Below are 25,429 nucleotides of genomic sequence, written 5' to 3'. Positions count from 1 at the left end.
CAGCGGAGAAGCCCCCATTTGCTGGCAGAGCCTCCTCTGGGGACATGGCCAGGCCATGTCCTGAAGGCCTCAATCCCGCAAACCTATCCGCAGGGTGAATAGGAACCAACACAAGGCCAGGCCCTGCCCCCCACCAGAGAAGCCCCTGCCCAGACTCCAATCCCCGAAGCCTAGTCACAGACTCCAGTTCTGGAAGGTTCCTCGGCACCTGCCAGCTCAGCCCCACCTGTGGCATCTGCAGAGGGACTTTGAACACGCCTTCCCAGGCCCTTAAGCTGACCGCCTCCAAGATGAGCTCATAGACTGAGGCCAGGCCCCCGGTGCCTGCAGAGGGCTGAGGTGCCCCTTGTAAGGCTGTGACTTTAAGGACAGCTACCAAGCTGAGGCTGAGAGCCTGGCGACGCTGTGAGGGGCACAGGTGCAACTGTGGGGTCTGGACGCCCCTCGCCTGGCCAAGGCCTGAAACTGTGCCTCACCTGGGCTGGGAAGGTAAGCTCTGACGGAGACCTGCCCCCAGCCCTGGTCCTGCCCCAGCCAAAACCTCCTTGGCTTCCCTGAAGAGGTGACATTGAGGTGGGCCCTTGGGGAAGAGGAAGAATAACAGGCACTGTTCCAGGGACCCTCATCAACGCCCTCCCGCGCTCACCTCATCCAGAGTCAGGGCCCTAAATACTATCTCGATGCAGAAGATGCCCTGTCGTATCTCCAGCTCAGACCCCTGCCCCAAGCCCCACGCTCCTGCACCTGTGGGTGACCCACCTGGAGCACTGAGCACCAGCAGGTCCCCCCCTCGAGCCCCCCCTCCACGCCCTGGCTCCTTCTCAGCTGACGGACACCCCCCCACCCCACCCCCACCGCCAACATGCCATCAGCTGCTCCTTCCCTGGGTTTGCACTGTCCCCTCCACTGTCACCTCCTATCCAAGTCCACGCCCCCTCCTGGGACTGTAGAAGTGTCTCTACACTGGCCCCATCCACCTCGGTCCCTGATCAGCACATCAGCTAGAGGGTCCTCCTAGAGCAGGAGAGCTTAGGACCCTGCCACATGTCCGTGGCATGCAGAGCAAGCCTACACGCTCGCGATCAGTGTGTCATCGCCTTCATGCATCCCACATAGTGGGTATTACCTCCCCCACACATGCAGACACACGTGCATACACACATGCCTGTACACGCCTGCTGCACAGCCCATCACCGGCAGCGGGTGTGTGGCAGGGGTGGGGGGGTGGGGGGAGGCTCCGGCCCCTTGGATCCTGCCAGCTCAGCCCTATGACTCTGCAGAGGTGTCACCTCCTCTGAGAAGCCCTCCTCCCCAGCCCTGCTCAGAACTTCCGCTGCTGCCCAGAGGCTGTGAACGCCCCAGGGCTGGGAGTGGGTCCAGGGAAGTGCACTTGAGGGTGTAAGCAAGCACGTTTCCCACATACCCTCAGGACCAGGAAGCTCCCTGCCCACGGAGCCTGTTGTGATCAATGCTCAGGCTGCATGTGATTGCTTCTGTTCCAACCAGTTCCTCGCCACCCCTAGGCCCCATGTGACGCAGGTCTGGGAGGTGAGTAACCAGCCCCTTCCTGCCCACCACAGGCCCGCTACACAGGAGAGCAGGGCATGGGCCACTCCCACCGCAGACTTAGGGCCCTCTTGCCCCTCCCTGAAAGGCCCCACAGCAGGCCTGGGGCTCCCTGGCTCCAGGCTTAACTGCTGGACTTTGGCCTGCCCTCCCCGGCCCTGCAGGGGTGGCCCTGAGGCTGCCTGCCCCTCCTGTCTCAGGCTGAGCCGTGGTTAGCACACGGGATCTTGGTTTTGACACTTGGCCTGGCTCCAGGCTGCAGGGTGGGTCGTGGAGTAGCTGAGTCCAGCATGGGCATCTGGTTGCCCATCTGGGAAATCATGCCTGGACCCAAGGGGGAGTCTGGGTGTTCCCGGGGGGGTCCGGCAGATGCTCTGGATGGCTGCAAAGGGGCCCGAGCCAGTCCCGAGGGGGGACAGTGTGAACCCATGTGGACTTGCACACTGTGGGGCTCTGAGGGCCCTGAGCAAGCCGCCGGGGTCGTCGCAGTGTGAAATGGGGAAACCGGCATCCCAGTAACTCCCAGCAGCCTCCTGCGCTGCGCGGGGAGGTGAGGAGGGGCCCGGGAGCTGTTTCCGGAAACTCTCCTGTCTCCCTGCCCCTCCTCTGGGTCTCTATGCAGAGCCTAGGCGGGGGACAAGCCGGGGAGCAAGCCAAGCATTGCCTCCACCCCTCCCCTGCTCTCCACCCCTCCCGCTCCCATCCTTCCCAGCCCCATCCCGCGTGCCCCGGCCCCATCTCCCTCCCTACCCTGCGCACCCCAAGCCCGGACTGGACACCCAGCGCTGCCCGAGAGGTCTGAGTTCACGCCTCCCCCGCGGACCTGGGAGGAAAGCGGAAGGGAGCCTGTCCAGGCAAATTCGGGCGGCGCAGGGTCCAGGGCCGCGGAGAGGGGTGGGGCCCGCGAGGGGCGTGTCGGGCTCGGCCAATGAGAGTGCGGAGGCCGGGCGGGGGCGGGGACCAGCCCCGGGGCGGGATGTCCCGGATCAGCCTCGGGGGCGGGGGAGCTCACCTGGGTGGCCCAGGTCACCCCGAGAGGGCGGGTGCCCGAGTCCAGCCCCGGAAGGGCCCGACAGGAGCTCACCCCAGGAGCGCGCTCCTCACCGCGACGGTGCCCAAGCTGACCCCTGCAAAGGCAGGTACCGGAGCTCGGTCCAGCAAGGCGGCCCCTGACCCGCACCCCGCGCAGCGTCGAGCCCCTGCCAGCCAGGTGCCCCTGACCTGCGGCTCTCAGCCTCTGCCCCGCTCCCCACCAAGCTCCCCACATCCTGGGATGGGAAGGCGGCTGGACACTGCCCTGGGTCCCCTCCTTGATGTCACCCATCCCCACCCCTGGACCCACGTTCTGAAGGACGCCCTTGGGCCCAGCTGTACAATGGGTGTTCATTTGATAAAACTTTGTGGAGGGAGGCCTGCTTGGAAACGCAGAACCTGGCTCCAGCGGCGGGGGGGGGGGGGGGGGGGGGGGGGGGGGGCGGGGGGGGGAGGGGCGGGGTGTGGGGAGCTGACGGGCCCTGCTGCCTGAGCTGAGGCAGAGCTGCCTGCCTGGGGGCCCAGAAGGCTAAGCTGTCCCCAGCCCCACCCCCAGGCCACTCCAGAAGCCTCTCTGGTTCTGGCTAGAGGAGCTGGGCAAAATAGGCCTTATGCTAAAAGCTGCTCTGTAGTGGTGGTGGGGGGAGCACTGTGGGCCTGAAGACTCCCCCCAACCTCCCCCCCTCCCCCGCACAGAGATCCAAACCAGCCCCACGCCCACAGGAGTCACCTACCTGAGCTGCAGTCAGCAACCCCTTTGGGCCCCTGTTTCCCTCTAAAAATGGGGCACAGAGACCAGCCCACACTGGAGGGGAGGGTCCCCGTCACAGCTCCATGGTGGCCGTGTGTCCAGGGACCCAGAGTTGTCTGTCCTGGAGGGGGAAGGCCACTTGCCATGTTCTCCAAGAGCAAGACTGGCCCAGGTCACATGGCGAGTGGCCAGAGAGCCCCGTGGGGAGTCCGGCATCCCGTCCTCTGCCACAGGCCCTCTCAGTGCCGCCCGCCTCCCGTCCCATGACTCAGCACCCTCGCCCAGCTCAGCAGGACTTTTGCCCCCTGCCCGCTCCTCCAGCATTCTGTTCGGATCCCTACAGGGTCTCCCACCAACACCTGCCCAGGATGCGGGAAGTTGGGGCCCCCAGGGACGGGGGCCAGTCCCCCAGGGGGATGGGCACTCGGGGCCAGTCCTGGGTCATGCTGCTCACCTACGCACTGGCAGCCCTGGAGTTCACCTGCCTCTTCATGCAGTTCTCCATTATGCCGGTGAGTACCCCTCCCCAGGCAGCCCGGCCACCGGTGCACCCTCCCCTCACCGTCCCTCTCACTTTCCATTTGCACCCTGGTTGGGGCCAGGGGTCGGGCCTGACTCCACCCGGGCTCCTCTCGATGGGGGCCCCTTGCCATGCTGGAGCTGATTAGGCTAAGGCCCCCGGGGACTCTGCCTCTGGGCACCCCGCCCCCATCAGCATGTCCTGGGCTCTGGCTGCAGCACCCGGGGTCCTCATGGCCGCCCCCCTCCCCGCGGCTGTCCTAGCGCTGTCCCTCCCACCCCACCTGGGGGCCTTTGCCCTATGGATCCGCCACCCCAACACCTGCTCAGCTCACTTTCTGGTCCCTCTCAGGCCTCTGCTCAGGTCTCCTCTGCGGCGGGGCCCTCCCTCCAACACCTGCCAGGTCCCCAGAGTCTCTTCCCCTCTCGTCCTGGTTGGTCCGTCCTCAGGCAGCTTGCCCACACCCCACATTGTACTTCATGGTGTTAGATTATTTCTGTCTCCCGGGCCAGGATGTGAGGGCGGGACTGATGCAGCTGCCTCCCCAGACCTGGAGCTGTGCCCGGCTATAGCCGCCTGCCGGCTTCAGTGGCCACGGTGATTTGCTGGCCCGCCCACCCATCATCCCCCCACCCCACCGTGCACTCTTGTTTATTCATTCAACATCCCCCTGGGGGGGTCTCGCCCTCCTGGGGCAATAGCCCCCAGGGGACTTTGGAAGACCCAGAGCCCCAGAGGTCCTTGTCTGTCTGTCCAGGTAGGTCCACAGCACTAGCCACTGGCCACTTTCAAAAGTTCCCCAGGAGATTCTGATGAGCAGCCTGGGCCTGGGGATCTGGATGGGGTGGGGAGGGTATTGCCTTTGTCACAATTCTGGGCATGGCAGGGGTCCCTGGCCAGAGGGTGAGCCCAACTCCCCCGCCTCCCAAACCCAGCTCATTTCCACCAAAAGGCTTGGTGCGAGTCCTGCCTCCCCTCCTTGGCAGCCAGGTGGCCTGGCAGGTGCCTTGCTGTCCTCATCAAAAAATGAGGGACAACCATCCCTTCCTCGGAGAGTTGGTGATGGAGTGATGAGTGAGTGGTTGAAATCCTTAGAAGGCAGGGGACAGAGCAACTGCTGGTGCCACCTCCCCTCCCACTGGCTTTCCCTGGAGGGGCATGTGTTTGTTCAACAAAATGCTCACAGGTACTCTGAGCACCTGTTCTCAGAACTCAGAATACCACAGAGCACAACGTGGACTAGACAACAAGCACCCCATCGCTGGCGGTCCTGAGCGTTGGTGACCCTCACTGACAGTAAACAATGCGTAGTTAGACGGTGCTGCAGGAGGGGCACAGGGGAGTGCCAAGGAGTGTGGCAGGTTTGGGGTCAGCTGGGCCTCCTTGAGAAGGCGACCCTGAGCAAGGGCTTAAAGGAGACACAGGAGTGACCTAGCCAGTGCAAAGGCCCTGGGACAGTAGTGGGACCAGTGCTGGAGGGAGAGAAGGAGCTGAGGCCAGGAGGGGCTGCAGGGACTCCGAGAGGGGCTGTGAGTGCAGGAGGCAAGAAACGGCTGGAATCTGTGGTGATGGTTGAGCCCAGGAATTGCTGGTGGATGGGATGCAGGTGTGTGAGAAACAGGGGGGCCAGGGTGACACTGAGGATTTGGACCTGAACCCTCGGGAGTGTGGGAGCATCAGCCATGGAGCAGAGGAGCTGGTCTTGGAGGGAGACAGGAGTCAGTTCTAGACGTGCTGAGTTTCAGGTGCTTTTAGACACCGTGTGCAGAGCCAGGGCAAAATGGGATTTGCCCTCACCCATTTGAGGTGTACCCCAAAGAGGAAATTGGGGGCCAGCAACTGCCTTCACTGAGTACCGAGTTCCTGGAGCCTGGATCCAAAGGCCCTGTTAGGCTCCCCACTATGAGATAAGCAGCTGAGTCCCAGGGCCACGGGTTCCCCCAGGTTCACTGTGAGGTGGTCAGAGCCAGACCCTCACTTCCCTCCCACCCTCCTCAGGGCTACTCCTCCGACCCCCTTGCCCACTGAGGACCCCAGACTGCAGATGCTGGGGTCCTTCCAGGCCCTTCCCATGGACCCCCTCCTATGTTTCAGTACCTGTCCCGGAGGCTGGGCCTGGACTCTGTTGCCTTCGGCTACCAGCAGACCATCTTTGGCGTGCTTCAGCTGCTGGGCGGGCCTGTGTTTGGCAGGTACCGTGGGGCAGGGAGGTTTAGGGGCCTCTGTCCCATGACGACCCAGGCCCACCCTTTGGGGGTCATGGCCTGGGTTATGCCAGGTTCCCAGACCTCACACTGGGCCCCACTAGAGAGATGGCAGCCCCTGCTTCATAGATGGGCATCCTGAGACACAGCAGCTTTAGTCCCTTTAAGGCTGGGTTAAAGCCCCTGCTCCCGGGGTGTCCCCACCTGTAACTTCCACTAATTCTGGTTTGTGGCCAGAGAGAGGAGACTCTCATGGCTGTAAATGCCCCGCCCCACTGAGCTGAGGGTGGGGGGGCCCCACCAGCAACTTTTCTGGAAAAGACAGTTCTGGGGACTGGGACCCCTAGACCCCACCAGTCAGTACCATGGGGGTGCTGGGCTCAGGGACGTGACAGCTGACATCCTCCCACAAAGCCTGCCGTGGACAGATCAGCGTGGCAGGAGTCAGATCTTTAGAGTAACTCCACGGAAGGGAAGGGACTCCAGACCTAGTAACATCGGACAGGGCAGGGGCCCCGGATTGAGGGGGAGGGGGGTTCCCAGGCTTGAGCCTGGGAGGTGCTTTCTGTAAAACACGCACATGCCCTTGGTCCATTTGCACCCCACAAGTTATTCACGTAGGAGTGGGGATGACCGTGGGGGTCAGACCCCCGAGGTCACTGAAAATTGCCCCAGTGGAAGGGCCGGGGGCCGCCCCACCCGGGCCCCCCCACACACACACACAGCATCCGGCCTCCCCGACCCGCCCTGTGGGAGCTCTGTGGCCCGGCTCCCCAGCCGTCCCAAGGGGTGGGTGTGCGGTAGAGGAGCTGCACCCCTGCCTCACACCTGTGAAGGTCACGGGTGTGGGGCCCCGCAGGTTCGCAGACCAGCACGGGGCGCGGGCAGCATTCACGCTCTCCTTCCTGGCGGCCTGCGCACTCTACCTGCTCCTGGCGGCCGCCTGCAGCCCGGCCCTGCCTGGCGTGGCCTTGCTCTTCGCCTCGCGCCTGCCCAGCGCGTTCATGCACATGCTGCCAGGTAGGGCCAGGTGGGGCGCCTTCGGGGCTGCAGGAGGACTGCGGGCGGGGGCGGGAGCAGATGGGCACAGCCAGGGCCGAGGGCCGGACCAGAGGGGAGTGGGGGAGCTTGGTGTGGGCGGGGCCTGAGCCAGGGGACAGGGCGGAGGCCACCCCCAGGGTGCCCATCTAGTCCGCAGCGCAGGACACGCGATGGAGGGGTGATGTGGGGGCGTTGCCCACGGAAGGGGGCAGGCCCAGGTGCCGAATAACGCGGCGTGGCCTGTGCTGCGACAAGGGTGGGGAGCACGTGGCCCGGGGGCAAGTCGGGGTCCCGAGGGTGATGTGGGGGGTAACTGGGGGAGGGGGCAGGGTGGAGGGGTGGCCTACGGGTGGGGTCTGGGGTGCGGGGACGGGGTGGGGCGGCGTGGTCTGGGCGCACAGGCCACACGAGGGTCGGCCGGGTGTCCGTGCGGCTCAGCCCCATCCCACCCCTCTAGCCGCCCAGATGGTCATCACGGACTTGTCTCCGCCTGCGGAGCGGCCCGCGGCCCTGGGCCGGCTGGGCCTGTGCTTCGGCGTCGGCGTCATCTTCGGCTCCCTGCTCGGTGGGACCCTGAGCAGCGCGTGCGGGTGAGTGTCCGGGGCGGGGACCCTGTCTGGGGGGGGCGGGCCGATGCGGCGGGACAGGAGCACTGGTCAGCACGGCCAAGGCTGGTCGGTTCTGCACTGCAGCCGCGCTCCGGCCCTCGGCCCAGCCCAGCCACTTCTCCCGGCCTTGGTGTCCCCACGTGCACGCTGAGCGGGGTGGGTCCACGCGGGGGGTGACCTGCTGGAACCTACGGCTGGGCGTTGCCATAAGGGGAGTGGCCTATGCAGTGGGCGGGGTCCGAAAGCTAGGCGGGGAGTGGCAGGCAGGGACCACTAGGGCGCGGCCGGCAGGCGTGGGCGTGGCCGGCTGGGGCACAGAGGCCGGCAGGCGTGGGAGTGGCCGGCAGGGGGCGGAGCAGCCTGCAGGCGTGGGCGTGGCCGGCAGGGGCTAAGGTACCCCGGCTGCTGGTTCCTGGGAGGTCCCACTGGGTAAGGGCAGAATGGAAATCACATGGCACCTAAAGGAAACCGGACGGCAGGCTTGGGGGACGGGGCGGGGATGGTGGCGGCACCTCCCTCCCAGTGGTGGGCACGGGGCAGCCTGACCCTTCGCCTCTGGAAGCAGCGAGGGTGGCTTGTGAGGGGAGGTAATCAGGGCGTGTGAGCTAAAGGCCTCTATTGCCCTTACTCCCCGCCCCGCCCCTCGGTTTTGCTCACCCAGAGGTCCGGGGTCTTCCCAGCCCCCAGGCCCCGTTGTGCTAAACTCAGCTCCTGCCCAGCGTCCTGAGAGCTCGTGGGCGGCGGCTCTCACACGTGGTCTGCAGGGTCGTCTGCAAGTCCCCGGGACTGACCCTGCCGCGGGGCTGCACAGAGCCGTCTTCCAGCCGCCCCAGGCGCGCTGACCCTTGGCGCCAGGACAGGCCCTGCCTGGCCAGCGAGGGAGACCCCGCTTCTGCTGCGGCCCCACCCCCATGCCTCCCCCCAGGCGCCCCAACACCCACTCAAAACCGGCTGCCTTCATAGAAATGGACCTTGCACCTTACCTTCATTCAGGCCCAAGCCCTTGGTGTTGCTCTGGGGGGTGGGGCCGGTGCCCGGCCCGGCTGTGGGTGGAGGCCCTGTGCCAGCTGGTGACCTGCCCACCCTGCCTGGGCCTGGATGAGCTGCCCTGGGACTCCATTCCGGGGAGGGGCCTTCCTGGTGTCTGAACCACGCAGACATGCACTCAGCGTGGGGCCAGCACCTCTCTTGACACCTGGCCCTGCCATCTTGAATGACCCTATGCCAGCCCCTGGGCCCCTGGGGACCTTAGTTTCCCCAGGTTCCCTGAGTGCCTCCAGACAAGCCCCAGACTTGGGAGCTGGGTGATGGCTGAGCCCCAGGGATTGGGGGCCAGGAGGGCACAGTGGCCTTGTCAAGGCAGCTCCCTCTCTGGGTGGAGGTCTGTTCAAGGCCTCCGCCTTTCACCCCCTCCCCAGCATCTTCTTCAGAGTTGGGTTGGGGGTGGCTGGCTCTGCTGAGCACTGTGGGCAGGAGGCTGCGCTGCGGAGGGCAGGACCACTTCATTTGTTTCCCCATCGATGTTTATTGAACACCTACTAAGCACCCCTGGGATTCCAGGTTCTGGGATACAGTGGTGAACGAGATAGGCGAGTCCTCGGATGAAATGAACACGAAGTGTTTTCCTATAATGTCAGGCCAGAGGACGTCTGGGGAGGCAAAGAGATAGCAAATGCAAAGGCCCCGAGATCGGGGAAGCGAGAAGGCCCCTGTGGCTGGAGCGGAGCAGCAGGAGCGGGCAGTGGGTCAGGCCGTGGAGCCCTGGGAGAGGTGAGCAGGGGCGGGGGCGACTTGGCTGCTGTGTCGAGAATGTGGGGGCTAGGGCCGCTGCCGGGAGACCAGAGAGGTGGCTGCTGAACCGATCCAGGTAAGAGAGGACGGCGGCTGGACCAGGGATGGCCATGTCGGCAAGAGGACAGGGGCAGGTTCTGGCCTGGTTTTGCTGAGGGCTGGGGTGTACGTGTGAACTCAAGGCAGTGCCTGGACTCAGGGGCTGGCCCTGGGGGAGCCAGGGGCCTTGCTGAGATCTGAGCTGCCCCGGGGCCAGCAGGAGTTGGGTCTCCATCAGGATGAGTCTGGGGCCCATTAGACACTTGAAGGGGCTCCAGAGTGGGTGGCTGGGTGGGGGAGTCTGAGTTGGAGGAGAGCGGGGCTGTGTCCTCAAGTGGTTGCTTTCTAAGCCCTGGTTACTGGTTCAGATCAGGGCGGGTGCCTGGCGCTTCATGTTAGAAGCTGGGGATCAGAAAAAGACACCAGGAGGACCAAAAGGGAGAGTGATCCAGGGGGACATCCAGCGTGTGGGTCAAGGATGGGTCCCCCGCCCCCATGACTGCAGATTCTGCCTGAACAGGGCCGCCTTCCCTCCATGTGTGCCAGGTGACACATGATTTGGTGGATGGACCAGGGTCACGAGAAAGAGGGCCTCTTTGTCCCCAGGGAGGGAAGAAAGAGGGTCAGGGGCTGCGGGGTAAGGAGGGGCACCAGGGCTGTGAGGAGGGTGCACGCGAGGGGGGTGGGGGGGCAGGGAGGAGCCTCGCGTGCTGCCCCTCCCACCGGGGCTCTCAGCAGACTCAGATTCAGGGTGTACCTCCCAGCCCAGCCACCTGCTGCCGTGGGCTGTGGGGCGACTTTCCTCACCTCACCAGGTACACGCACGCGCGCGCGCGCGCAGGCCTCCTCAAGCCAACCCCACCCCACATTCCCTCCTGTCATCGCTTGCCCTCTTCTCCAGCCCAGCTGCTGACCCAGAACACACCACTCACTTCCCTTTCCCTCCCAGCAGCCCCCCAATTCACCCCCCATTCACCGCCACCCCTGCACCCACCTTCCAGAGAGCATCCCACTAGCTTCCCTTCTTTCATCTCAAGATCTAAGGCGCTGTAAACACTTCCTTCAATGAGTGGGGAAACCGAGGCCCTGGAGAGGGTAAGACCTCCCTCGCGGAGCTCCCATTCCCCATCCAAGGCCCAGGGGAGGGGGGCTCCAGGACCCTGACGCCCCACGGCAAGGGCGGGCGCCCTATCTCCCTTGTCCGGCCTCTCTGCTGGCGGGCAGCCTGCTCCTCCTCCGGGTACAGCCCTGGCAAGGACCAGGTGAGATGTAAAAGGCACTTTCCCACCCCCGTTCCCCTTTGATCAAAACTGAGGCACGGTGTGAGGTCTCCCTGGCTGTTCCCCTCTAAAGGCCCCTAAAGGCCCCAGACGGGCCCCACCCCCCGCTGGGCAGCAGGTGGAGGGAGGAAGTGGCCTTGGCAGCCACTGCCTGGGCTGGTACTGGTATAACTGGTTTGGGCCCAGTCTAGAGCTCAGGGCTGGGAGGCCTGGCTCCCACAGAGGACCCAGACCTGGGCCCTGAGTCACTCAGCAGGGGAGGGGCAGCTCTGTGACTCACGGCCCTGAGCCTGGCACCTCACAGCCTGGGGAGGCCTCTATCACCCCTCCCCCCAGGTGGACCACGTGCCCCTGGGATGGGCAGCACCGGCCTGTGAGCCCATGGGAGCTGGGTCCCCAGGGGAGGCGGGGTCCGGGGGAGGCCCAGGGATTTGAGAAAGGGGGGCCACCTGTCAAATGCCGCTAACGGTGGAATCAGGCAGAGCCCAGGCCGGATTGGGGGACCTAGTGTGTGTGTCGGGGGCGGTTTTCAGGACCCCCTGCTCCTCTGAGTGCTGAGGGGCTGCCCCACACGCGTCATAGGTACAGCTGGGCCCACATCCCAGCACCCAAGGGCTCTGTCCCCATGGACGTGGCCCACGAGGGTGGCTGCTCATTTAGACCTGGGCTGGGCACAGCTGGGCCTCAGTGCCACTGGCCAGCCCTGCTGGGCACTAATTGGCTGGCGTGTGGCTCCACTCTGACCCCAGCCCTGCACCGTGCCCAGTGGGCCCTGGTGACTCATCCGGTGTGACTCCGCTCCTTATTTGGAGGCTGGGAGAGCCGGTCTTCCTGAGAACCGTATCTCGCCCTTGGTCCTGGCAAAGGAATGGGAACCCCTTATCCTGCTGACGGAAGCTTTCTACCCCAGGGCCACTGCACTTCCCTGGAGTTAATGAGTAGACATCCGGGGCTGCCCTGAGCGGATCTGGGTCGGGGTGACTCTCGGGTCAGCCAGGCTGCCAGCCCCACTCCGTGCTCGAGAGGGCTCCCCAAGGCTGTGCAGGGCCTGCCAGGCCTGCTGCCTCCCCTCCCCATGCTGGGGGTCCCGCAGGCCCTGCAGACAGAACCTGGGTGTTTCAGGCAGTAGGAGGTCCATGGACAGGGCACAAATGGTTGAGAGTAGTGGCGCTGGGACCTCAGCTTACACCTGTCAGCCAGAGAGTGTTCCTGGCAGAGGGGAAGCCCGTGCAAAGGCCCTGGGGCAGCAAGGAGCTTGGGGCTCGCCTGGAGGCCTGTGTGGGCAGAAGCTCAGGGGACACAGAGGCTGCAGAGGGTTAGGCCGGACACAGCTTTAGGGCCTTTTTCTGGGGCTCAGAAGCCAGAGCAGGGCTGAATCAGGGGTGGCCCCACAAGATGTCCATTTTCACACACCATTCTAGCCACAGGGCCGTGGACGGTGGATCAGGCAGGGCAGGGGGCTTTCTCCCCGCAAGCTCAGCCTGGATGCCTGGTGACTCTCGGGAGCCCCACAGGGCCAGGCTTCCCATGAAGCCACTGATCCCAGCCTCCCCTCCAGATTGGACAGGACAGGGGTACGCAGCCTGGGAGGCCCTGAGCCCCGCCTGCAGCCAGGCCGGGGACCTTGGCCAAGTGCCACCCCCTCTGGGAGCCCCAGAGCAGGCAGGGAGGGCAGCTTCAGCTTCAGGAGGAGTTGTCACCTCAGAGCCTGGCAGGAGACAGTCGGCATCGGGCAGAGAGGACGGAAGCGCGGAGTCCACACGGGGCGGGCAGGTGGCCAGGCCGCTGCCCTCCTGATAATGTCACAACGGCAACTTCCGGGTCCTTGAGATAAAGATGAAAGGCGGCCACTGCCATTTGACCAGTGCCGGTGGCAGCGTGACGAGCCGTGGTCGGTTCCAGAGGCCTCTCCTGGCGGGACACAGCGTGGGCTGCCTCCAGGACAGCCTTGGAGTGGGACAGGGGGTCCCGGGAAGGGGGGCCCTATGAGTCTGGCCCTCATTTGCGTCTGAGGAAAGGAGGTCACCCAGCAAGGTAGCCACAGAGAAGGGAACTCGGGTGCCCTGAGTCCGGCCTGGGGCCCTTTCAAGGTGTCCCTGGGTCTGTCTGTCCAGTCTCCCGTCCACCCAGTCAACCAGAAATGAAAGGGGGTGGGTGCACAGAGACACGCTAATCGTGTCCGGTCGTGGTCAGCGGACAGGTGGCCCAGAGCCCGGTCCCGCGTGATGGGCAGCCCGGGCGTCCCCGGGGCCAGAGGCAGACTCTGGGGCGCGTTGACTGAAGGCCCCTGGGGAGAGGCTTCCGAGCTGTGTCTCGGACGACGGAGCAGTGGCAGGTGGGGGCATGAGGCTGGAGGGCGTCCCCACCGAGAAGGCTCCCAGAGGGGCCTGGGGCTGCGGCGTTTTCCTCCCATCCGTCCCCTCCCCTTTCTGGCATTTTGTGCGGGGAGGTCGGAGAGCGCTCTGGGTGGGGAAGGACACCCCAGCCTCGCCTGGGGCAGCTGCGGGCCCCGACGCCCTCCCAGGGCCCCCTAGGGTCCCTGTGCCCCCTTCCGTTCACTGGCCGCCACACAGGGGATGGGAGAGATCTCTGGAGAAGGGGCCTGGCTCCCTGCCGCCGCCCCTCGCTTGTCACCAGCCTCCCAAAATAGCCATCTAAGTGGTCGCCTCTGCTCTCACGCATTTCCGGGGCATCTGGCAAAGAAAGATGGTTTTGTCCCTGCCCGGGCAGGCCCGGAGAGGTGACGCGCGGGCCTCTGAGGCCACCGCAGTCCTGAAGAAAGGGCCCTTCTCTCTGACGCTGGCCCGCAGGGCCCGCTCCCGGCCTCATCCCTCCTCTAGGTCTGAGCAGAGGCCTCACTCTGGGGTCCAGGGCCCTCTGACCCTTCCTGCCTGGCAGCCAATGGACATGCCCGTTTGTCTGGAACCCCTGCAGCCAGAAAGCCCGAATGTCCAGCACCCTGGGCAGTGGGCGTCGGCTGGGGGGGCCAGAGATGGGCCCGTGGGGGAGGGGAGGGGTCAGCTGCAGTGCTGACCAACTGCGTGAGCCCAAGCAGAAACGGGGGGCGGCCGAGGCCCAGCCTCTCTGGTGCTGGGGTCCCCACTGGCTTCCCTGCCTGGGGTGCCTGCGGGAGCCGTACGTGTGCAGGTGTTCAGGTGTGTGTGTAGTCCTCTCTTTGAACTCCAAGGAAGGTCACAGGCAGCCTGTGGCTGCCTCGTGTGAAGGTGCAGAGAGCGTCTCCCAGGCCCCTGATGAGGTCTGGGGCAGGACTTTTGTCGTCCACTTGGTCCACGCTCTGATGCCCACTGGGATCTCGGCGCAGGGTCCCACCCAGGCCCACTGCCCTCAGGGGTGGATACAGGCCCGGGAGTAGAGCAAGCCCTTCTCAGAAGACAGGGTGCCCACTGGAGAGGAAGGGCAGGGCCTCACAGAGAGGGCCCTTGTAGGATGTGTAGGAGTTTTCTCTGCTGCAGAGGTGCAGGGTGTTCAGCTATGCACAGGCCTGGAGGTCGAAGCAGTCTGGCGCAGTAAGAAGTTTCTGATTCACTCCTTGTCTTCCTCCAGCCCTCAGGAGGAAACGATGACAGTCAGAGGGGCCAGCCCTCAGTGCCTTTGTCCCCAGGTGACAAGGGCTGCCTGGAGCTGGAGGTCGAGGCCCGCCCATGCGGCCCAGAGAGGTCAAGGTTAGAGTTGCCATGTCGTGACTCATGGAGAGGAAATGCTCCCTCAGAAGTGCAAGCTGAGGGGAGAGCCTGAGTCATGGCCCTTGGTGCAGCTGTGGCAGGCTGGAAGGCACCTTGAGGGCTGTGTCTTAGGTATTTCAGGGGGCTGACCCCCCCACCCTGCGGGCCTGGCATCCCCTGCCCCGTCCAGGAAGTGGGGGGCTCCCGAGGCCCCCTGAGTGCAGGCCTGTCCTTCCCCAGGAGGGGAAGGAGACATGATGATCCCCAGGACACAGACGGGGCCTCGGGGGGGTCCCACAGTCTTCCACATGGGTGGGTGGAGCTGAGATTCGAACTCAGGCCCCTGCCCACCAGGCATGTCAGCCTCCCGTCTCTCACTCCCCTCCCGGCACCCTGGCCCCAGGGCCACCGGGTCTCTTGCTCACCATCAGCCTGCACCCGCCTCACCTGAGTCACCAAGGGCAACGGTGACGTTCTCAGCCGCCCTCCTCCACCCCAGGAGGCCCCTCCAGTCCCACCAGAGCCGAGGGCCCTTTCCCCCGGGAGCCTCCGTTTCCGCTCTACGGGGTGGGCAGGACCCTTGGCGCTGCCAGGGGTGTCTGGGGGGCATCCTCCCTGATGGTTCCCCTTGCACGGAACACGGCCCCCAGGCCTCTCCCACCCCTGCCGAGGCCGGGAGCAGCAGGCGCACTCTGTACACCAGCCCTGTTCTCCGGGGGCCTTTCTCACCTCCCAGCAGCCCGGGAGCCAAGCGTCCCCTGGAGAATCGCTGCCCGCCCCAGGCCTCTGCCCCAACCCTCCTGGGACTCAGCATCCTGGCTCCCACCACCGCCCACCCTCAGAGGACGCCAGGACCCATATGCTGTATCCACAGCGCGAGGGTCCGGAAGGCAAGAGCTTTGTCTGTTCCTTCTTCCATCGCCTAATTAATGTGCTCTGAGGGTCCCCTGTCCCGCCCTCCAGATCGAAGTCTGCGGGGACAGGAGTGGTGGGGTTTGAGCTGTTCTCAGCTGTCAAAGCCTAAGAGTGACTGAAGGGGCAGGTGGGGGAGAGGCCACAGGTGACACTTGTCCCCCGGGGCCTGAGCCCAGTGTGACCACAACTGTCATCCCCCCCAGGATTCAGTGTCCTGTCATCATGGCACTTGTGGCCAACCTCCTGGGAGCCGCCCTCAGCTTCACCTGCATCCCCGCCAGCACCAAAGGGGCCAGCGCCCATGCCCAGGCTTCCCTACCAGGTAAGCCCCGCCAGACACACCCCACCAGATGCACACAAAATATATCCCATCAGGTACATCCCTCTGGGTATGCCCTACCAGGTACACCTGGCCAGTTACACCCCACCAGGGGCGCTGCTTCCGGATGCTTGGCCAGTGTGAGACGTGAGCCCTCCCCTCCCACCAACCAGCACCCTGGGCCTCAGGCTAGGCCTCCCCCAGCCCGGCCCCCCTTCAGGGAGCGTTTGCCTAGACCACAATGTGCCGAAGCCTCCCTGGTGGCTCCTCATCTGCTGGGGTGGGGGCGTGGTCCAGGGAATGGGCCTGCCAGACGGGGGGACTCAGGGGCCACTCAAGCCCTCTTTTCTTCCTTGAGCCCCTCCAGGGTACTGGGCATCTCCCAGCTTCGGACACCATCAATGCTGAGCCTGGGAAGGACCAGGAGGGACTGGCGGTGGGGTGGGGGTGGTTAGCCAGGATCCCGAGGCCCAGAGCCGTCAGTAGCTGTGCTGTATAGGGGGATGCGAGGGTGCCGGCATCAGGAGCACAGCTGCAGGTGGGGGGCCCCAAAGTGGGGGGCAGAGCACAGCCAGGTTAGGGCATGTGGGCTCAATGTGCCTCCCGGGCCCCACGAAGAGAGGTCAGGACTTCACAGGGGGGCCCCTCCAGGGCGTCCCAGCCCAGCTGCTTTGTGCCTGGCTCAGAGTAGGACCCCTGCCTCTTGGCCCGGTGACCGAGAGATCTGGAGAGACTGACCTGGGATCTGTCCTGGGACAGGAGGCCCAGGCTGTGATGGAACAGCCCAGAAAGAGTCAAGAGGGAGGACCTGGGTCGGGGCCAGGCCTGCAAAGGGACAGAGGGAAAGGGCCGCGGTGTCGGAGGAACCCGGGAGGGGCGAGCGGGGGCACAGCCACACCTAGCCAGACCCTGATGACACGGCCCCCGAGGGTCCACCGGCTCAGGATAAGGTGGCCACTGGCAGCCACCCAGAGGGGCCCCTACTCACCGACGGCTGTCTCACCGGCCTTGTGCTCTCCCCAAGTCCAGAGCCGGGCAGGCAGCAGCTGCCCCGGTCATCGGGGTGGGGGAGCGAGGGCCTCCTTTGCTTGGAGCCCAGGTCCAGGCCAGGTTGCCCCCCTGAATTCAGAGGTCCCCAGGGTCAGCAGGGCCTGAGGCCCAGCCCTGAGTGTGATGACTGCCCAGTGCACACGGAGGGGCCGGTGGGAGGAGACGCGCGTCCACGGCGGGTGGGGGGCGCCAGGCAGCAGGAGCGCCTCCCCTGCACCCAGTGGGCCTGGGGTGTGCCGACACCTGCGGGCCTGGCCCCTGGGGCGTGGGCTGTCCGGTGCTCTGATGGCCTCTCTGGGCGCCCAGGGAAACCCAAGGCCAGTGTGTTTGACCTGAAGGCCATCACTCAGCTGCTGCTGCAGCCGGGCGTCCTGCCGGTGTTTCTGGTCAAGGTCATCTGCAGCCTTCCCTCGGGTGAGTCCCAGGCTGCCCGGGCAGCGTCCAGAGCCCGGCCAGGCATCACCCCTTTGCTCTGCCCTGCATCCCGTGCACCGAGCCTCCCCTGGGCCCTGTCTGTCCTCATCTGTCCCAGAGAGGGTGACGGCCCACTGGTTCATGCAGATGTGGCCCCACAGGCCAGGGGGAAGGACGGAGAGCGAGGGTCTCCTCCCTTCCCTCTGACCCCCAGGCCCCGCTCAGGCCCCAGTTACCCCTGCTTTACAAAAGCTCTCACTGCCCTGCCTTGTGACTTCCGAGGCCTCTCGGGACAGTCCAGGAGGTGAAGACAGTACATCTGCAGGTGGACACACACATTCTGGGTGGGCCTGCGGGCATCCCTGACCACAGTCCTGCCCGGGAGTGACCCCTCAGAGCCCCCGTCTGGGGTCCTCCAACCAGGGGAGCAGCGCGAGGACAAATCAGCAAGGCACCAGGTGCTCAGGTGCTCCCAGGTTGGCGCTGAAGGGTTTAATCACTCAGCCCAGGAAGTCCTCTGTCCTCGCACACTGGGCGAGCCCCCCTCCCAGGTCCACCTGCCACCCAGGATGGCTCGGGGGGGCACGGCGATGGGAAGCCAGGTAGCCAATGTCAGTTCTAGGGCCAAATCCTTCCGCATCATGAGGCTGGGGTCCCCTACTCCCAGCTGCGCCCCCCCTTCCCCCAGACGGACTAGGGCTCTGGCCACCCTGTGCACGGCGGGGATTCAGGCACCTCCCTGCTCACAGCGCACTGGGCGGACCTGCCAGGGAGGACCTCGGGGAAGGCTCGCATGGGTCCTCCCTGAGCCGGTCACTGTGGCTAGGCCCCTGGCGCCCTGACTGTCGGCTGCGGGGGGTGGGGAGCAGGGGTGGGCACAGCCGCACAGCCCTGACCCCTGACCCCCGATCCCCCGCCTTGCCTAGGGCTCTTCATGGTCATGTTCTCCATCATCTCGATGGACTTCTTCCAGCTGGAGGCCTCCCAGGCCGGTTACCTCATGTCCTTCTTCGGGATCCTCCAGATGGTGAGTGGGTGCCGGGAGCACAGGGTGGGCGGGGGTCTGGCACCCCACCTCCCCACCCTCCCAGGGTCCTCTGTGCGGTCGGACCTCAAAGACCACCGGGCACTCGGTTTCTCGTGCGCGCGGGTGCTGTCCTGCACGCCTGCCTTTGGGTGTGACATCCTCACGTAGCTTCCAGCTCCTCCTCTCCTGCTCGCGGCTCCCACGCCTGGGTCTGTCTGCCCACCCATCTGCCCGGGGTCCCATCTGAGAGGGGAGAGGGGAGACTCATCCCCAGTGGGGGCTTATTTCCCTCCCATCGGGAAACACGTCGGAGGCCTTCGGTCTGCCGACTGTCCGTCTGGGCGCCGGTGGTGGACAGGACAGGGAGGGGAGCAGACCCCAGCGGTGGGGCGTGTTGCGAGGAGGATAGCCGGGCTCTGCATCCTGCCCGCCTGCCCACCGGTCATGTGACTGCGGCGGGGACAGGTGGCGACGTGCCGCCGCCACCCGGGACGTCTGCCTGACAGCCGGCGCGCAGGAGGGGCTATTCTGGGATCTGCCTGGGTTGGGGAGAGAACCCTCACTTTCCGGAAGCGAGTGGCATTCCCAGCACCTCCAGGCCATCTGCTGCCCGTGCCTCTGGGCCCAGGACTGGTCTAGACTCTGATTCTAAAATAGCCACGCCTGGGAGGGGCCGGCCCCCACCCCACCTTGGGCTGAGAGGGCCTAGCTTTGTGGGCTGGGAAGTGCCAGCCTGGGCGGGTGGGGGCGAGAGATAAACAGAAAACAAAAACAACAATAGTAATACTCTAAATTGGGGGCCATTAGAGCCTTGTTCTAAGCAGCTGCTCCTGGGACTTCCGTGGTGGTGCAGTGGTTAGGACTGCATATTTCCACTGCAGGGGGCACGGGTTCGATCCCTGGTCGGGGAGCTAAGATGTTGCAAGCCTTGCACTCTGCCCACAAGTAAATAAATAACAATTTTTAAAAATAAAAAATAAGAAAAATTTTTAAATAAATAAAATAAACAGGTGCTCCTGCCTACCGGGGGCCAGGGCACCAGCCTGAGCTTGTCCTGGGCTCCCTGGGCCCAGGAGACCAAGCCTATAGCCTGGCTGAAGCCAACAGACCCCTGGAGACCCTGGTAGCCTCTGGCCTGGTTGGGGGTGAGGGTGGCCTGGGGCTCCAGCACCTAAGGATGGTGATGGACAGGGCTGGTGAGCAGCGGTGGGAGGCAGGAGAGGGCCCCGAGGGAGGAGGCTGGGGAGGGCGGGGAGCCCACAGCGCGGCATCAGGTGGCAGGCCCCAGGCCCTACCTCCAGAGGAGGGAAGGTGGGGGGCAGCCGAGCCCTGAACAGTGTCTGCAGAGGAGGCCCAAGCCGCCTTTGTCAGGCACCTTCCCGCCCCCACCCGGGGTAGGATTGGTCACTGAGGGTCCAGGGAGGCGGCCCTGCTGCTGGGTGAACCGTGCCTCCCACCTGGTCCTGCACAGCTGCTCTCGCACCTGCTGCTTCCCTTGCAAACCATTTCCTGCCCCACACGAGGTGTGGTTGCAGCCTGGCCCCAAGGACAAGCCTTCCCAGCATCCCACCCCCCAGCTCCCTGTGTACAGGGGTCGTTGGGGTGGGGCCTCAGGGGGTGGCAGTCGGATGGTCCTAACACAAGGGGATGGCGGTCACACTCCCCCCAGGGGGCTTTCAGCCCTCTGTCCCTTGAGCACCCTCCTGCGAGGGCCCCCACTCGGCCTTCATCTGCGCCCCAAGCGTGGGGCCACTGCAGTGCTGGGGAGCTGCCGTCGTACAGGGGGGACGTGGAGACAAGCAAGCCCCAACCACCTGCGCATCTGGTGCTTCAGGGGTGACCAAACCTCGAAGGAGAGCCAGGGCCCTTGGAGGGGCAGAGATGCTGCTTCAGATGGGGTCAGGGTCAGGGTCAGTGTCAGGGTCGGGGCTGGCGGGGCTCTCCACTGGCCCAGGGAGAGGCCTGGAGCCAGAGAACTTCAGACAGGGAGGGGCTGCAGGTGCAAAGGCCCCCCGGCCTGAGAGGAGAGGACTGCCCTCTAAGACATGCGTAGGGGGTGGTCTGCAAGGCCAAGAAGGATCTGGATTTACTCAGATAAACTCGGAGTGGGTGGGACCATGGGGAGGCTGGATGTGGTCGTACCAGGCCCCCGCCCCAGGCCGTGTTAGAGCAGGGGTGGGCCGGGGAACTGGGTGCTGGTGGCTGATGTGACCTCGGGGGACGTGGTGGTGGCTCCGGCCAGGGCCGGGGCTGCGAGGAGCGGACAGGTGAGCAGACAGGGTCTCCAGGTGGGAGACCTGGGTTGGGAGAAAGTGAAATTTCCGGTATGTTTGGTAACTCTAGTTTTGTGTCATAACCCATAAGGCACGAAAGTTTAGGCTTTTTAAAGTTAATGGGAAAATGGAGAGACAACCCCAGCACATTAGGGTCCTGTCTTGGGGTCTGTCGGAAAAGCTGAGACGGAATTCATCTCTCTCCTGGTTTGGTGGTTTCCTCTCGGGCGTATGGCACTAAAAGAAACTTGTTGAGTAGATCTTCCCTTTAAACAAACAAAACTAAGATAAGCAAGTGTGAAGGTAGGATTTTTTTTTTTTAAAGAAGGACACCTTTGGTTCTGGTTTGAGACAGTTTTGTTTATGCCAGCTGGGCAACGAGGAGAGTGGTCCGTCCTGTTCTGCTGGGCTGGACCCGCCCCACGTCACACTGCCCAGCCTGGGGCGCTGACCCCCAGCCCCAGTGGGCGCTGCTCCAAACCCTCTCCCCCCCCCCCCACCCCGGGCACTTCCTGCCAGCCTGGTGGAGGAGGCCGGGGACCAGAGAGGGAGCCTCACCCTGGCCTGGGAACCGCCTGAGGGCTGGGCTTGCCCTCTGAGTCACATCCCCAGTGTCAAGGGTGTCCCTGCTCTGGGCCCCTCCTCCCACCTCCACAGAGAGGAGCTGAGGGCAGGAAGGGGAGCCGTGACCTTAACCTGGCTCCCGGCTAGCTGACCTTGGGGCCAGGGTAGGGAGGGGGGGCAAGGAGGACAGAGCTGGGGGTGGAGGGCTGAGCAACACTGGGGGCTATTTGGGGTGTCTGGTTGCCCCCTCCTTACCTGCCCAGCTCAGGACAAGTCCACCACCCTGGGCTCCACCCCAGCCCCACCCTTGGCCACCTCTGGGACCTCCGGCAGGTGACGTCTGCCCTCTGGACCTCAATTTACCCAGTTGTAACTGGAGCAGTGGCCTCCTGGGATGTGGAGGACACGGCCCCTGGCCCAGTCCCTGGCCCCAGTATATGGTAGCGGGTGAGCCTGCCTGCCAGGGCCAGCTGGGCAGAGGACCCCACGTGGACACCAGGGCACCGGGTCCCCATCCAGCCCCCACCCCGTGCCCTGGTCTCCCCATCTGTGAATGGGGCAGGTCCCTCCTCCCAGACGAGACAGCCAAAGAGGGGGCTGAGGAAGAGTGGTTGGCCGGGGCCAAGGGACACCCAGTACTGCGCTGCGGCCTGTTAGGAACCGGGCCTCTCCCCATCACTCCCCATCAGCCGCATTACCACCTGAACCACCCCTACCCCGGCCATCCTTGAAAACGCTGTCTTCCACGAAGCCTGTCCCTGGTGCCTGAAAACGGTTGGGGCCCGCTGGCTTAAAACACTTTTACTGTGCCTGAAACAATGGCAGAGATTAGTTTTGAATGTGGCACTCGGATCTCTGAGTGGCTGGCTGTGCGTGTGTGCGCGCAGGTGCGTGTACATGTGTGTACATGTGTGTGCTTGTGTGCGCGTGTGCGTGTGTGTGTTTGAGGCACCCAGGCTGCGGGCCCCGCCTCCCCAGGACCTTGGGGCCATCATGGGTCCCTCAGGCCCATCCCTCTGCCCTGCGCCTGGTCGCTGCTGGGGACGGTGGCAGGGGCCCAGGGGCTGTGGGTGGTTGGGGAGCTCCCCCCGCTGCTGGCTGCAGCCCAGCCCCCGTCCCGGGCCCGGCCGCGCCCACCCGCGCCCTCTCGCCCCGCCTAGGTCATCCAGGGCCTGGTCATCGGGCGGCTGAGCAGCCACTTCTCTGAGGACGCCCTGCTCCGGGCCAGCGTGCTGGTCTTCAGCGTGGTGGGACTGGCCATGGTGAGAGCTCCCCCCGCGGGCTGCCCGACAAAGAGCGGGGTCCCAGGCCTGCTCCCCTGACGCTCTACAGGTGCTCGGTTTGCACGTGAGCCCCTGGGCCCCCTTGCCCCCTTCACCCCCCGCCCCAGGGCCACCTCAGAGGGACCTCAGGGAGGGGCCGGCCCACCCTGGTCCCTCAAGGCCCCCGTCACCGTGGCCCCTGCCCTGCCCCTCGCCAGGCGCTGATGGCCAACGTCTTCCACTTCTGCCTCCTGATGCCCGGCCTGGTCTTCAGCCTGTGTGCCCTCAACGTGGTCACCGACAGCATGCTGACCAAGGCCGTCTCGGCCTCGGACACAGGTGAGGCGTCCCGGGATCGGTGAGGGGCAGGCCCCGGGGAGACCCCAGCCCTCCTCTCTGGGAAGCTTGCTGAGCAGTTTCAGGGAGAGCAGCTGCCCTGATTTGGGACCTGCTTGGACCCAGTGGGCATAGAGTGGGGGGGGGGGGGGTCTGAGTGGGCGGGGTAGGGGTGGTGGGCCGCAAGAGGGCCCAGCCAGGCCCAGCCAACCCTGCACCAGGCCCTGCTGATCCACTCAGGGCCAGGCTTGGGGAAGGAGAGGAGGGCTTCCCGGAGGCGGCCTCTGGCTTGGCCCTGAAGCACGGGCAGGGTTTCAGGAAAAAGGAAGAGGAAAGCTAGCGTCCGAGGCCTGGCCCCCCGCTGAGCAAAGGTGTGGAGGTGAGGCTCTGGAAGGCTGCTGCGGAGGCCGGTGAGGAAGACAGCCGACGCGGAGAGAAAGGCGGGAGGCCAGAAGGGGGCGACCAGCACAGGGAGAACCTCCTGTCCCACCCTGCGCACGGCTCATGGGTGTGCAGGTGCACCCTGAGTCAGCGAGGGAGTGCACAGCTCACAGTTACTGCAGACTAGGAGCCCCTGGGCTACCCGGTGGGACTCAGGCGCCCGCAGACGTGGACCCCCAGCCCCCACTCTGCACCCGGCCTTCCTTCTTGAAGCCAAGGAGTCTCCCAGCCAGACTGGAGGTCCCTGGGCCCGAGGGTGCCCAGGCTGCTGCCCTCACGCTGCCCTAGGCATGGTGCAGGTCAAGGTCTGGGGCTCCTGTGCACTGGCTAAGGTCAGAGGTCTCCCCAGAAGCAGGGCCAGAAAGGTCAGGGCCCTAGCTGATCCTCCATCCATCCACCTGCCTGTCTGGGGAGGCCAGACTGAGGTCTAGAGGCCCCGGTGAAGATGGGGAAGCTGCCGGGCAAGGCCTCTTCTCAGGGTTGCCTTGGGGACCCCCAACGCCTTCCACACCTGCGGCTCTGTGGTCCTGTGAGGCTAGACTGGTCCTGGAGGGCTTCTTGGAGGCAGTGGGCTAGCACATTGGAGAGGCCAGGAGAGGGAGGAGGGAAAGAAGGCCTGGAGAGATGAGGGCAGGGCCTGAGAGAGAAGAGGAAGGAGGGAGGAGGGGGAGCAGATCCCGGCCATCAGGGCCCCTTGTGCCAGAGGCACCGCCCCTCAGCTTGGAGGAGCCAGGAGCTGGTTCCCAGCACCAGCCTGGGAACCGGAGACCGCAGAGGGGGTGGTAATTGCTCCCTGGTGTCTGCAGGGCTTGTGGGCGATGGGAGAGGCTGCTCTTAAATTCCCCCCACGCTGGCCCTCAGCCGGGGCGGAGCTTCACAAGGCCACGCCCATCTGACCCACAGGGTGGGGGAGCGCTCCAGGAGAGGAGGGCTTTGAAGCCCCTGGAGCCTGGGACCCTCTGCGCAGATGTCAGTGTTGACAGTAGCCACACACTTGGTGGCCTACACAGGGCACAGCTGACAAGAGGGTGGTGGAGGTAGGGGTGTCAGGTAAGAGGGGGTGCAGGCAGCTAGGTGAGCCTGGGAAGTGAGCAGAGAAGCCGGTGGGGGCCCTTCGTGCTCCCCGAAGCCCCTCCCCAGCCCTGTGGGGCTATTCCCTCCAGTCCATTTGAGGGCAGTAGGGGCCGTCAGGGTGACACGGGGTCTGTCGTAGCCCACCTGGCATCGCAGCCCAGCCCCCACCACAGTGCCTCCGGAGGCCCGTCTGCCCATCCCTAGGTCCGGGGCCCTGGCTGGGGCTGCCATCTCCCTGGCAGGCCTGGGAGAGGGGTCTGCCCACAACCTGTGGCCCTGTTCCCAAGGCTCCTGCTGTGCTTGGGAACTTTCTAGAGCAGAGCAGAGGCTCAGCCCCACATCCGAGAGGGCCCCGTGGCTGGGGAGTCTACAAGGAGCAGACCCGCAGGCCAGGTGGTGGGGGCTGGGGAGTGGAGGGGGGCACGGGGGCCAGTGGGGGTGGACAGAGAGTCCCCGACTGTGTCAAGGACATGGGCAGGCGGGGCAGTGATGCTGAGAGACCTTCCCCAGGGCTGCCTTGGCCCTCCCTCCCTCCCCCGCCGTAGGAACCATGCTGGGCCTCTGTGCCTCTGTGCAGCCGCTGACCCGAACCCTCGGGCCCACGCTGGGCGGCCTCCTGTACCGCCACTTCGGTGTCCCCGTTTTTGGCCACGTGCAGTTTGTGGTCAACTTCGTTGTCTTTCTGGTCCTCTGGAGGCAGCCTACTCCCCCAAAGATGGACAAAGCCCGGTGACCGTGACCCCCAAGCACAGATTGGGAATAAACTGCCTTGGGACCTGTTCCAGCCTGGTTTCTGCTGGCTCCTGCCAGTTGGGCAGGGGGCTTGGGGACAAAGGTGGGTTGGAGCCTTGGATGCTGGAGGGCTCCTGGAGGAGAGGGCCTGCTGGGCCCCAGGGCTCTGGGGAGAGCAGACTCACCCACGTTCGTCCCAGTGTGAAGCAGGTCCCACCCCTGGAGTCCACCACCAAGGCCAATGAGGACGCTCCCCGCTGCACCCCAGGCAGCTCTGCCCACAGCCCCAGAAACGGGGAGCTCTCTGCTCATGCCTTCCTACCCCCAGCCCCAATGCCAACCCCCAGCTGAGCACACGCCGCCCGCACACCCTCCTTAGCCACTGAAGTTGCTTCCACTCGTGAACAGAAAGAGGACATGGTTTGTTTAAAAGATCAAGACGTTGAGGCTTGGGAAGAGAGCTAGGAAAAGAACACTCATTTCATGTTGGGGATCCCAGTGGGTAGA

At 65.0% G+C, this 25,429-nt stretch overlaps 1 protein-coding gene across 14 annotated transcripts; it reads left to right on the top strand.

The window, feature by feature from the left end:
* The first annotated feature begins 1,428 nt into the window (after nucleotides 1-1,428).
* Nucleotides 1,429-24,963, top strand: SLC22A18 (solute carrier family 22 member 18). Of its 14 annotated transcripts, none has more exons than XM_057728711.1 (13): nucleotides 1,429-1,548; nucleotides 3,693-3,861; nucleotides 5,964-6,061; nucleotides 6,933-7,093; nucleotides 7,572-7,704; nucleotides 14,397-14,515; nucleotides 15,252-15,405; nucleotides 15,634-15,752; nucleotides 17,106-17,213; nucleotides 18,140-18,240; nucleotides 22,238-22,339; nucleotides 22,558-22,678; nucleotides 24,736-24,963. In XM_057728711.1, exons 2-13 carry the CDS (start codon nucleotides 3,718-3,720, stop codon nucleotides 24,921-24,923), a joined length of 1,548 nt encoding a protein of 515 aa, XP_057584694.1. In that variant the 5' UTR covers nucleotides 1,429-1,548; nucleotides 3,693-3,717; the 3' UTR covers nucleotides 24,924-24,963. The 14 variants fall into 14 exon arrangements, with proteins under 14 accessions (XP_057584694.1, XP_057584690.1, XP_057584688.1 ...); XM_057728709.1 differs by lacking the exon at nucleotides 1,429-1,548 and adding an exon at nucleotides 2,568-2,701; XM_057728710.1 differs by lacking the exon at nucleotides 1,429-1,548 and adding an exon at nucleotides 2,594-2,705.
* Nucleotides 24,964-25,429: the final 466 nt, after the last annotated feature.

This window comes from Hippopotamus amphibius, chromosome 3 (genome assembly GCF_030028045.1).
Source record: "Hippopotamus amphibius kiboko isolate mHipAmp2 chromosome 3, mHipAmp2.hap2, whole genome shotgun sequence".
Taxonomy (NCBI): domain Eukaryota; kingdom Metazoa; phylum Chordata; class Mammalia; order Artiodactyla; family Hippopotamidae; genus Hippopotamus; species Hippopotamus amphibius.
Note: the sequence above shows the minus strand (reverse complement) of the source record. Positions and strands in the feature narration are given on the sequence as shown.